The 13,157-nt window shown below is 41.8% G+C and overlaps 1 protein-coding gene across 1 annotated transcript in view; it reads right to left on the reverse strand.

Annotated features, from left to right (window-relative positions):
- Window positions 1-2,416: 2,416 nt before the first annotated feature.
- The window catches only part of SLC44A3 (solute carrier family 44 member 3), a 35,835-nt gene continuing 25,094 nt past the window's right edge, over window positions 2,417-13,157 (reverse strand). Inside the window, exons 13-16 of the mRNA XM_088524444.1 lie at window positions 5,603-5,740; window positions 4,897-5,133; window positions 3,114-3,212; window positions 2,417-2,678 (exon numbers count right to left, since the gene is read on the reverse strand). Coding sequence (XP_088380570.1) covers window positions 2,673-2,678; window positions 3,114-3,212; window positions 4,897-5,133; window positions 5,603-5,740 — 480 coding nt within the window. The 3' untranslated portion in view covers window positions 2,417-2,672. The remainder of the gene's footprint in view (window positions 2,679-3,113; window positions 3,213-4,896; window positions 5,134-5,602; window positions 5,741-13,157) is intronic.

Consider the following 13,157-nt stretch of genomic DNA (forward strand, 5'->3'; position numbering starts at 1 on the left):
CTAACAACCTTGTAAAGTCTCCTGCAAGTGACAGTGACTTAAGAAGAAAGGAATGTGCTCCTTTACAGCAGAGTTCACTACCCCTCTACGTGACTGTGAGGTTGTGACCAGAAATCCTTAGCTTTTCACTAAGGCCTGCCCTTTTCCTAAAGGAAACACACTGCAGATGTCCAACAAGGTCTCTATTTCACCCTGTAATCTTCATAACCTCACTTCAACAACTCCATATACATGTGCTTAGTATATGTAATGATGTATCCAGATCTTTGTGCCCGCTGGTCTGCAACCCGAAGTTTGTAGTTACTAATAGCAGGGCTTTATTCCCACACAGAAAGTGCTTTTTTCCCCTCACAACGAGGGGGCTGACACACAGGCACCGCTAATTTACCCAAGTCCTTGACACAGATGGAAAAAACAAACAGAAAACTCTAATCCGTTTTCTTCATTCACAGAGGTATCCAAAGGAGTCATGACTTTAAAGTTTGAAGCACACACCAAGCAATGCCAGATACAAACTGTAAAAAAATAAGCTGTGATACTTCACCATTTCCAACAGTAGTCCTTACCCCGTATTTTTAAAAAGCTTAATTCTAAAAGTACCTTGCATCCTGAGGAAGCCTCTGCTCTGCAGCTGCAGGAAACGGCGGGCGCTGCATTGGATAGATGGCTGCAAGCGTCGCAGGTAGCACCACACAAAGTAGCACCTCGTGGGTCACCATGGGGGTGTCCACGTGGGTTTGTGCCCACCTCTGACCCCTCCACCTACTGCCAAGCCTGCTCCCCAGGGCCTGACCACACTACACTGCTGAGGAGGGCAGCAAGAGCCACCAAACAGCCTCAGCCTCTGCAGAGGAGCTTTATCCCTCTGGAGAGGGTTCCTGCCGCCCACACGGGAACGCTACATTTGGAAGTTGTTGAGCTAATTACTAGTGAAACATACAGCGAGATGGGGGAAGTACCATGTTGCAGCTGAAAGCTATAAAATATGCTTTGTACAGAAAAATCTAATTAAAAGCTATATTCTGAATTATGCTGTCAAATTACACTTAACTTTCAAAACGTCATATTGTCACAGTTTAACTTCCATTGAACTACAGTCATTACAGCACTGTTTTAGAGAAACACACACTAGTACTGATTAATAGTGACTTCCACTAACTTTATTTAAAAATCCCACCAAAATTCATATTAAAGAGTCTTTTTCCACTCAGCAACAGCAGTGAAGGCAATGGCATTGCATCATAATTGCAAACAACATATGGAGTGTCTGGAAACGAGAAGGTAACTTCAATTAAAATGTCCCTCCCTCTCTTCCATTCACCGTTTAAGTGAAGCTTACTGAGTGAAGGGTCAAAACCTTAGGCAATGGGAATATCAAACAGGAATGGAGGGAAAAAAAAGGAAGTATGCAAGAGCAGCTTTTTTTATATATATATACATAACTTGCGGGCAAATCAAATATACTTTGTTGATTGGCAAACTTCACTATTAGGTTGTAAAGATTCTGTTACTTCAGAACTAATCTTACTGGGACTTGTCTAGGAGGAAGAAGTACCAGATCTGACACACTTTCTTGACAAAAGCACCCCAGGGTCCAGTTCTAAATAACACAAACCAGCAAGTCACAGCCAAGAGATGATCAGCTTCATCTGTCAGGCAGAAAGTAATTAATCCCTTTCTTCTCCCTCTTCATCGTTTCCACATGCCTCAGCTTCTCCAAGTGGCTCTTACTGAAGCAGACCGAAGTTGGCTAAACAAACACAGAACAAGTCCCTGTAAGCATTGCCTGGCAGATAACGAGCACACAGCACTGATGAGCACAGTGTGTAGCTGAACCAGACACAGGGTTTCCAACAGGGTTTCTGTCAACCTTTGCTCTACCTGTGATTAGTCACAGTTCGGAAGTTTCTCCTCTCTGGTTCAGGCTCCGTATGGCAGCCAAGATGAGTCACTTATCTGCAGTAACAACCCATTTCCTACACTGATGCACTGATTTCCTACACTTTACTGCAACTGCTGGTTGGAGTCGTCCTACTATCTCTAACCTCACGTTTTAAAGGAACTTTAGAAGAACAAAGGAGAAGATCATGTTCCCCTGATAAATCTAGACACACCCTAGTGCCAGAAAAAGCTGGACTCTGTGAAAGTGCATAACCCGTGTTCAAGTACAAAGTTTAAATAAAACTCAAAAGCTGCTCATAAAATGCTGAAAGACTCTGAGTTTTTTTTTTTAATGTCCTTATTCTTGCTACAAGTCACTTCTCTACATTCCTCCCTGACACACAATATTTCACATCTATGTTGGAATGTTTCCTTATAAAGCATTGTTTTTACTATTTATCTGATATCTTTTATTTCACTTCTGTCCAGATATTCCCTTGTCAACTTAGTATTTTTACTATGACACCATAGAAACTTACAGGGGATTTATTTATTAACAGCTTTTGTTGACCATCATAATAGGATATTAATAAAAACCAGATATGCTGATATACAAAATAGATTTTTTTTAAAAACAGATTGTGTGTCAGTTTATCAGTGCAGAAGGTAAAATAGGACTTTACAGAATGAATTGTCATTTTGTCCCAGGGTATTGGTAATAGTTACTTCCTTCCCTGCAACTGCTTTTGCTGTTGCTGTTCTGCCCTCACACTTCCTGGTACACTTCCCATTCAAGTCTATGAAGAGAGAAAAAGGAAAAAAAAAAAGCAGTTAAATAATGTGTAACATTAGCAGTTCCTGCATGCAAGTAAGAAGGCAACAAGTGCTCCAGCTTCTCCCCAGCAGACAAGCCAACATGCTCTGGGCCAGTGAAGGACTACCTAGCTAGAGCTGCTCTCCCACCCCTTTGCCATTGCCCATCTTGTTCTTCCTCTGCTACACACAGAGCAACGGGAGCAAAGAGGAGCACAAGTGTTTGCCCCATCCATTTTGCACCAGCAGAGGATTTCCTTGGGAGGGAAAGCAATAAAAAGAAAAACAATAATCTGGGTTCAGGCATGCTGGCTGCTGTAGGACATTGGAGGATACACAACATCTCTGTCCTTCTCAGGATGCAGAGCAAACAACACGCTGCCTGGCAGATCAGTGACGCAGCCTACGCTCTCTCTCACCATAGGCTGGAGCTCTGTCCCATCTTCATTGTCCTGGAGGGGTTTCATGCTTCTGGGTTTTTGCTCTTCTGTTAACTTGTTACTCTGATTCACAAAGCTCTGAAAGCAAAAATCAGAATGAGATCATATGGGAATGCAGACCACTATGTAAATAAAAATATCTGGTAAAGGAAGACAATTAGCCTTCAGGCTGTGAAACCTAAGTTAGCTGTTCCCCAGCTGGATGGCACTGACTGATAGAGAGGGACTCTGCAGACACAGCAAGGGTAATGACAGCAATTAGGAAGATGGCTGCATCAAGTACCTCTTATGTCTCCTATAGCATCAAGAAATCTTTGGCTGTCTGCAACTATTCACTCGCTTCTCCACCCATGTCCTGAGGGGCCCCAGAGCCTCCCCAAGCCACTCCAGATGCCTGTAACATCCACACCCCTTGTCATGTAGCTTCTCGTGCTGGGAAACTCCAACTTCTGGCCTGAAGGAGCACATGTACCTCAAACGTGCCCGCCCTCCTCTTTTCCCATAAAAGCTTACACAGCCTGTGCTGCAGGGAAGACTCTCCTCCCTGCACTACGGGAAGTCCTCCCTTCACCCGAGCCCCTGCAGCACGGCTGACTACGAGAAATCAAGATCAGAGTTGAAGAGAAGCAACTACCAAATCTGGATTTGCAGAAAGAAAAGCCTCTGACTTTTCATAAAGAAGAATTGGCTTGAGAAGTATTCTAGCATTTGGCAAAACAGAGGGAGAAGAAGAGAGGTCAAGGCTTCAGAGTTTTCCATTCAGTAACATATTGCTATTTAGGACATGTGCTTAAGTACGCTTCTGAGTCAAGGCCAAAGAATATCTGCTCTCTTCTGTACAAAGGGTTAAGCCTATCTTTTGGCTGCTTTTTTGCTGATTTTTGTTTTAAATAGAATTCAAAGAACATTACAGGGAATGTAACAACAGCAATAAAGAAAAACAAAACAGTTTTATGATGCTGCTCCTGATGAAACCCATCCAGAAGACTCACATTATATGAGCTATTCTGGCTCCTGAGTTTGTTTTTCATGAATCACTAGTAATTTCTTTGTCACATGGTTCACGAAGGAAAAGACAGAACTAGGAAAAAATAGCATGAAAGTTAAAAACAACTGCATTATCAACCAGTACCTTCACATGCAAGAGAAGGCACGTGTGCGTTCAGACACTGCAGGTGCAGCTGTCTGTGAAGTGCTCCTCAGCACTACTAACTATTCAATAACCCTCCATTGAAATGCTTGCACTATAACACAGTAATTACCAAGGTAAAGAGAAAGAACAATCCACAAAGCAGCAGAAGGGCTGCTTCATGGACTACGACATCCAGGATACGGATGGATACCTGACCTGCTGCTGGCAACAAGAGCTCCTTGTTCCTTATTTTTGCCCCCTGCTGTACAATAAGTCACAATAGATAAAAACATCTAATTTTAGAACATTTTGTAAATAAGACTCTGCAGCTAGCTCAGCTATTTATTTTAAGTACGTAATATATCTAACAAGCCATAAAAAATCAGCCATCCTTTACAGGGGATAGCCAGAAGAAAGCAACAGATCATAGCTAATACGCAAAGACCAGAGGCAACCATTTACTTCACTGTATAAACTAAAATATAATTTGTAACCTTGAGCCCCTCCCGTTCTAAGATGCTGAGCTGGAAATGGCACTGGTCATGGGGTTCCAATTACTGTGTTTTTGGGAAAGAAAAAGCCCCGGAAGTGTGTAACAGCTCGAATGTCTTTGTTATTACACAGGTTTACCAGCAATTCCTGATCCATGAAGTAGGGCTTCTCTGCAGATCCATCGTTTGTTTCCATATCAATAGCACAGCAAAGGAACAGGGCATCCACTGTCACTTCAAACACAGACAGAAAGCTCTGGGATACCACGTAGGCAAAAAATCCAACCAGCAACAGAGGAACTACCCAAGCTTGCAGCTCACGATGGTAGTTAAATGCCATCAGTCCTCCAAAAACAGTAAAACACACAACAAACACCTGGAAAGGGCAAGAGAAATGCAGCCTCGTTGTAGTGTAGTAGTGCTCCACAAGATACAGCCAAATGAACAAAATCCCAAGGCACACACATTACAGCTAGTGCTTAACAGCACATCCTGCATCTGGCACTACGGGCATCGTGTAGCTGGCACGCTTTGTGCTCAAAGAAGAGTGTAAATTCTGTAGGGCAGGGGCAATATTTACCATGTTCACCAAAGACTCAGTGCAAGGGGAGCTGCAAGAGTGGAGCCAAGGAGTGGAGCTGTAGGATTCTACAGCTGAATAGCTGAGTAAAGACCGGGAAAAAGAGTAAGCACCTCAGGCATTATAGTCTGCCCCAAATTCATTTTAAAGCCCAAACAACACCAACCTCAAGAAAAGCCTTATTGACTTTGGAAAAGGAAAGACAAGAGGATCGGACCTGAATTTTCACTTTTTTATTACAGAATGGCAGGTTTTTTACTCTTACCTTTCCTAGAAAGATGATAAAATTTCCAAAACAGATAATGGGAGCAATTTTAGCAGAATTTTTTGCCAAAATAAAGACAGCATCCTTAGCTGATGTACAAAAATCTGTCCCATTTATGGCTGCCGTTGTGTACGCATGCTGAAACGAGAGAAGATAATAATGTAAATGGACAGTAAAGGCCCATATAATCTAGATTCTACTTCAGCAAAGTGAAAAGCTTTAAATGATATTCAGAAATACCAACTTAATGCATATATAAAAAGCTATTTTACATAATATGACAATTTTATTTGAAATGACTACAATAACTATGCTTCTAATCTCACTTTTTTTTCTGCGTAATTCCTATCAGTAGAAAATGGTCTAACATGGACCAAATAAGTTTCTGAATACACTTTTATGCTACTAATTTTAAAATACCAAAGTTCTCTAGTCTAACTCTGTTGAAGAATATGACAAAAATTGCCACAAAACATCTGTAGTCACACTATCCAAACTAATTTATTTGCTATGAAGGTACTACCAAGACTGGAGGCAAACTGCTTAAGTGAAACAAGCAAATTACACTGTTATCAAGTCATTAGGAGTTGATGATTACAATGGTTTTATAAATTGCCCTTTCAGAATATTCCTATCCTATCAAAATTTAAGCTTATGGCTGTAGCTGTAAAACCTTTTCATGAAAAACAAAATCAACGTTGAAAATGATTGTTGAAGGGCAAAGGGATCCCAGACTAGATCAGTGAGTCTTATGGGAGGAAAAAAAAAAAAAACAGCAGAATTAGACCAGACAGCCACGGCACTCACAGTTTTTAAGGTATAAGGGATTTTGTGAGAGTTCTCTTTATGGACACCTGCCATGACAGGCAGGAAGGACTGCTCCATTACCTTCCTGGGCTGGATTACTGTAGCATCTCTCCTGGATAACTTGGCACATCTGTCCCATTTATGGAACTCTTCAAAGAAATGTTGAATCAGTGTCCAAAATATCAACTAAGAAAAACAGCACTCAAAATACCTGAAATGTGTGCCAGCAAATCTTATGAATAGTTTCCCTTTTCTCAAAAATACTAGAAGGTGGTTATGTCACAAAACATTAGTTACATCTGTTATGCTCAGTAAGAACCGGAGTTTGCAAAGGATTACTGATCAGAAGGAATTTATAAATCCTAACATGTATTTAATGTTTAGATTACTTACTGCTTCATCTGGGATTGAAAAAAATCGATTTGTTGAAAGTGAATTATGTATGCTTACTACAAAACAGTTCTAGTTCAAAAATACATTTTTCCCTTACTACAAATAAAAATACAAAATAGCCTCAGATAGCTTAAGGCGTATAAGGACCTGGAGGGAGGTGAACCCTGGGGCTCAACCAGGTGCTGCCTCAACACCCTTCACTTATGGGTGACCAACACGAGCGAAGCTCGTGTTGGTCACCCATAAGTGAAGGGTGTTGAGGCAGCACCTGGTTGATTGCCCAGGGCACAAGTGCAGGGGACAGGAGGACCTCAGGTCAACCTCCCGTTCTGCCTCCCAGCTCCAGCTCCTGCTGAACATTCCCAAACGGGCCGGCCTATCTCTGCAACGGGCTGTGAGTTATGTTTGTTTCATCCTTTCCACTCGCAGCCAGGAAACGGAGACACAAATGGAAAAATGGCTTTTCAGAGTTTGTTTCTGTCCCTTAAGCACTAAGGCCCAGCGCACAAAGTAGATCCTGATCTGGTGAGGTCAGTATGAATTTTGCTAATAAATTAGACAGAGAATGTGTATCTGTAATAAATAGTAAAAAAGAAAATCCTCTTTTAAAAATTAAAAGGAATGCTGAAAATGCATGTGCACTTGTACAAACACTGTTTCTAGGCTTAAAATAAATAACCACTTGTTTGCACTCTGGAATTAGTCAGTTTGGTATTTTAGGAATGTGCAACTAGAAGAATTTCTGATATTTATTAACCAGCACAGTTATCTTGCAAAGATTGAAAAATAATAGTGGGGAGTGAATATGACCTCCATAAGGATTTCAGCTGTTACAAACCACTTAACAGAAAATAGCATTCACAGCAATTACAGCTTCAAAAGATAATATAAATATCAGCTAGTTGAGACAATACCCAAGCAAGGTGGACAGCTAGGTAATAATCCAATATTACCAAGGGAATAAGAGACACAGAAATGAATGAGCTGCTGGAGGCTACAAAACTAGTCATTAATTCAGACAAAATAAGAACTTTACTCCCCTAGTGCAAAGGGAAGACTTAGGCAAGTGGTAGAGATCGTATTTCTAATGAAAAGTTTTGAGGGTTTCTCGGTCAGACTACTGCTCCATACATTACAGTTCTCCTATACTGACCTGCATCCTGATCCTATCCAGCCCTTTAGTAACATACATGTTCTTACTAACAAAATACACATCTAATTTTTAATTAAACATATGCTCCCATCAAACTCAGAGCTGCACAGAAATGAGCTACATCCTTAAAAAATCAGTGCTGTGCTTAAGGGTATTGCTGATCTCTCATCCTTAACCACAAAAAGACTCTAACACACACACACGAGTTATTCCCAATGTTTGCAAACCTTTCTAGACTTTGGACCAAGAAGCGCAGACGTCTCGTGCATTTTTTACTTTCTGTGTATGTGCAAAATCCCACTCCCTTTCAAATGAAAAAAAGTTGCAAAGGCTAAAATGGTAGGCTATGGTCAAGGAGGAACCTGCTTTCCTCTAGACACAGGTTATTCAAACGTGTTATTTTTTTCCCTGCAGAGTGCATTCTCTTTTCTCATACAAAAAAAAAAAAAAAAAAAAAAGCTTTAAAGGAATTGGAAATGTTTGAGAGAAGGGCAACAAGAATGACCCAAAAGGTAAGGAATGTCTTCTGTCTGGGGAACAACCGAGTGCACCAGACTCTTCTGTCTGGAAAAGAGATGACCGAAGGAGGATGCGGTAAGAGATCGACAAAATCATGAAAAATGTGAAGGGAGTAGGTAGGGTTAGATGGCTCATTGTTTCTTCCAGAGTGAGGACAAAGCAGAGGGGGAACCATATGAAGCCAGTAGAAGCCAGATTCAAAAAACTGATGATAGTTCTCGCTGCGGTCTGTAGCTGTGAACTGCTAGCCAAAGAATGCTGTAGCTGCTGAAAGTTTGCATGAGCTCAAGGGAGACTGGAAAAGTTCAGGGAACAGGAATCCACTGAGAGTTATTAAACACACAGAAATCATAACCAGCTCAAGAGGTCCGAAGGCTGAAAACAGATTCAGAAAGGGCACTGGGGATGGGGAAACACACTGGAGTGTGGAGTACTCACTCTTTCCTAGCAGTCACTCACAGCCACTGAGCACAGATACTGAGCTAGGTGTAGGTTCAATTTGAGTCAACATAGCTAATATTTTTTAAAATCTTTGTTTAATGCATTGGTGTTTTAAAATGGTAGGCTCTGCTATGTTGATATGCAAGTAGTAATGGCATCAGTGCTGTCCCATGGATCAGAAAGACTGAGAGACAGTGGGTCAGGCACAGTCCTTATCCTTGCGCTAGCAAGGCAGTTCTGTATCATCACCTTTGTGGAGAACACAAGCCTCTTTGGCTGGAAGCCTGGGAACTAGACACTGGTTTCTCAGTGTCAGAATGAATAAATAAGGAATGTGAATGTTTACATATTTCCAAATACCACAGTATGCAAAAAAAACTATTTAAAGAAGACATCCTTCTGTGCTTCACAACACAGAATGTCAAGGGTCTTGGAAAAACTGACCCGCTAGTTTCATGAGAAAGGCCCTGTGGCTCAGATCCAGGCCATAAGTTCCCTGATTGTTGAGAATAATTGCTACTTTGTGTAACAGCTGAATTCAGCCCTCCATTCTGGGGCTTGCTTTAATAAAAGGAGCTTGTGGGGAGACGATTGCTATAGCAACAGATCTTCTTAAAAAAGAAACAAGAGAGACGCTGGTCTCACATCCCACTTCAGCTTTTTCTGCTCTACTGATATTTTCAGACTGATCCGATTCTCTTTTTACTGCCAATTCTCTTGGGGGAAGTGCAGTGTCGTGGAGCTCAGACAGGGCTTTTAAGTGCTCCTAGCTCATGAGTGCACAGCTGGGGAATCCCCTCAGAATACAAAATCTAGCGGTAGCCAGTGACAGTGCTGTTCCTCTCACGGCTGTACAGGCCATTGCTGACACAGTGAGCGCTACATCATGCCTCTCAGATGCTGGTGGGAAACTGCAGCAACAGGGGCCAACGAGACCCCACTGAAGAGGCACGGACATGTAGGATTGGAATGGACTTCCAGTCTTTCCTCCAGGCTTTTTCAGACTAAGCAAGTTCTTCTACTAAGTTGAAAGCTCCCTCTTTAAGCTACTCAGAGCCTTCCCTCCTCCCAGCCGTCGCATTTGGTGCTGTTCCAGACCATTGTCTCTCCTGCTCTTAGGAACCTTTTTTTTTTCCTTTTTTTCCCCAATTTCCAGACAACATTTACTTATGAACAGTTTACATCTATTCCTTCTCCTTCCGATCTTGTCTTGGCTCTTAACCATCCCTTTTGTTTCTCTTCCTGAATTTACTTGTAGATAGCAAACATGTTTGCTCTTACCCTTCATTTGTCAGAATACACACAGCAGGATATTCCAGTTCACTCTGGTGAGATAAGCCTGACCGCTTAATCAGCAGCTTGGACAGTAAAAATTGATCTCCCTCTGTACTGGAAATACCTCATCCCAATATCTCCTAGGTCTGATTCTGCCCTTTCTGCAGCTGCACAAACCCATTGATGGCTTTTGTGTCATGGCTGGCAAACATACTAATACTCTCCATCACTTCCAACCAGTAAGCATCTAGCTGATACAGCAAGAATTGTTTTCAGTCCTTAGGCTAATCATATCAAACTATCATACATTTCATCCTATTTCTACTACTCCAGCTCCTCAAACCAATTCTTTCTGCGTGTAGTCCACCTCTCTTCACAGGTAACACCATTGCCAGAGAACGGCATTCCCATTCACGGTTTTGGGCCCCCTCCCTCCAGGGCTGTCACCCACCAGCTGCAGCCTCTCCTGGGGAGTGTAGCTGGGTCTCCTTTCTGCAGCAGCTCACTGCTGCATCTGGGCTGCATTTGACCCAAAGGGGCCGAAGCAAAGGGCTCCTGCCTTAAGTGCCTGCCATAGCACGATCACAGCGTTACTGCAATAGTTAACAGTGGCACCTGCATTGCTGCAACAGCGTTCTCATTTGGGAGTTTCAAAACAAAACCAAACTAGACACAGCCAGAGCAGCTCAAAAATCGTCCCTCTTAAAGGCATGAATTACTGGTTGCTTGCTTCCTTTTCTTAAGGGAAGCGGGACAGGAAAAAAACTTCCATTTAGCAAACTGGAAATGATTCAGGGAGGTCATAAGACACTGTCAGGCTACAGACCACAACAGTGTTCAGTTCTGCCTGCATCAAAGGAAGAATAAGTCAGTTTCATTCATCTCTATCTCCCACACAGTTCACCTTATAGAGCAAATAACAACCTAATAAATTTTATCTCCTTTTGCAGCACATGTAAAGCCTCTACAAGGAAAAACAAACAGAATTAAAATACGATTTCACTGAGGATGAGCAATTTTAGTCAACCGTATTTTCAAAATGATTGAAAATCTAGCTTAACATCTAGCAGCAATTTTGCCAGTAACATTAAAATACAGTATTGTTTTTGGAAGGAAAAAGAAGTATTAGACGGAGTGAAGCAGAACGCATTTGGCGGTGCAGAAGAGAACTGTATTTACATTAGCATACATGAATTTTGGCTCTATCTAGGTCATTTTTGTACAAGGCATTTAGCCACAAACTCCTGATAGGCTTCCACCCAAAGTTTAAGAGACGACCAATTGCCATGGATATAAGACTACTGGTCAGCCTTGCTTCTGATTCTTTTGTTTGTTTTTGCTTTGTTTTTACACCAGACAGTCGGTGGCTTTCAGTATCAGCATCCGGAGTCCCCACCACCCTCGCGGGCCCTGGAGGCCGCACCGCGGGTCACGGCGCTGAGGAGAACGGGGAAGGCGCCCGCCGCTCGGCAACGCCATCGCAAACCCACGTGTGGACGTTGGAGCACTTGTTTGCCAACTGGCTGCGCATGAACCCAAAGCAGACACAGAAAAGCAACACTATCCCACCATAGATATGCTGTGTATAAATAAATAAACAAAGTAATTGCAAAAAGTCTATAAAGGAAAAAAGTGATTTCTTTGATGTATAAAAAGTTAAGACTTTACCACAACAATTTAAAAGAGCAGGAGACAGAGAGACCTTGTAGCTCCGAAACCACATAAAGAAAACAGTATATTCTTTTTTATGTGAGAGCAGTTCCATCTACCAGATTTTACTTGAGATGATTGGATATGTTTATCTGGAACATACTGAAACCATCAGAGCCAGAAGATGAAAAATCTGTGGTAATTCTGACAAGTGTTGGCAAACAGAACTGTCAAGTAAGGATAATGACTTTATATTCAGAAAGCACTTTTCATCCAGATAGAACCCAGAGTGCTTTACAATTGTTACTAATGGATTATACACACACATGAATCACTTTGCCCATGACTGAAATGGAACAGCTTAAGGAGTGAACTGTTTAACAGCACATAGCAACACTACACCGCAGTTTAGCACAGGATCCAGTTGCAAATCCAAGGGAAATCTTCGGAAGGCCGAATGTAATTATCCACATTGCAATGTGAACAGGATACTTGGTTTACATTCCCATTCCTCCCAAAACTGCCACTGGAAATATGGCAACTGTCAGCAACTGGCACAGCACTGACACAATGGGAAGACAAGGGGTGCCTTTTTGGTCCCTTTTGTGCGAGGCTGAACGACATTCGGCTGAGTCTGGCACAGCCTCAGCTGTCAAACAGCCGAAGGCAGTGTTAAATCCCACATGAACGATGGCACACTCAGCCCCAGGAGTACCCTCAGACAACGGAGCCCTTGGTTGGTGCTGCATGGGAAGAACGAACCTCACACACACTATCACCAATGCTACTTCCTCTGACACCTGTTTCTCATCCACAAGTTTCCCAGAGGGAAAACAAAGACTCTGTTTAGTTCTGATTAAAATTGCGAATGAAGGAGAAGAAAGAGTTTAAATCATCTATGCACTATAACAAAAATCTTTCTTTTTCTTTTCCTTATTATTCCTATTACTTTCGAATTTTCTGTTAATTATATGCTTATTACTATAATGAATGTAATTCTGCGGTAAAAGGCAACAAGGTAGTAAGGAATGTTAGTACACACAATGAGTTTTGGACCAACTTTTGTAACAGCTGTTCCACATTTTAGTAATTTCAACTCATATAAAAATCAGAATCTGCATACTCCAAAAACTCTCAGAATGTTAGAAACATATGTACAAGAAACTTCAAAAATTCACGAAGTCTTATTCTTGAGTCCATGCTCAACAACTAGATGAAATTTCAAGGCAGAACCCAACAACTTACACCGATTTCAATGAGAGTTCTTAAGAGGTCAGCGCTGTTAATCAAGCCATATGTTAAGCTGCTTAAAACTGT

Source organism: Tinamus guttatus, unplaced genomic scaffold, assembly GCF_059628265.1.
Source record: "Tinamus guttatus ecotype Peru unplaced genomic scaffold, ASM5962826v1 Tinamus_guttatus_pri_ptg000211l, whole genome shotgun sequence".
NCBI classification, from domain to species: Eukaryota; Metazoa; Chordata; class Aves; order Tinamiformes; family Tinamidae; genus Tinamus; species Tinamus guttatus.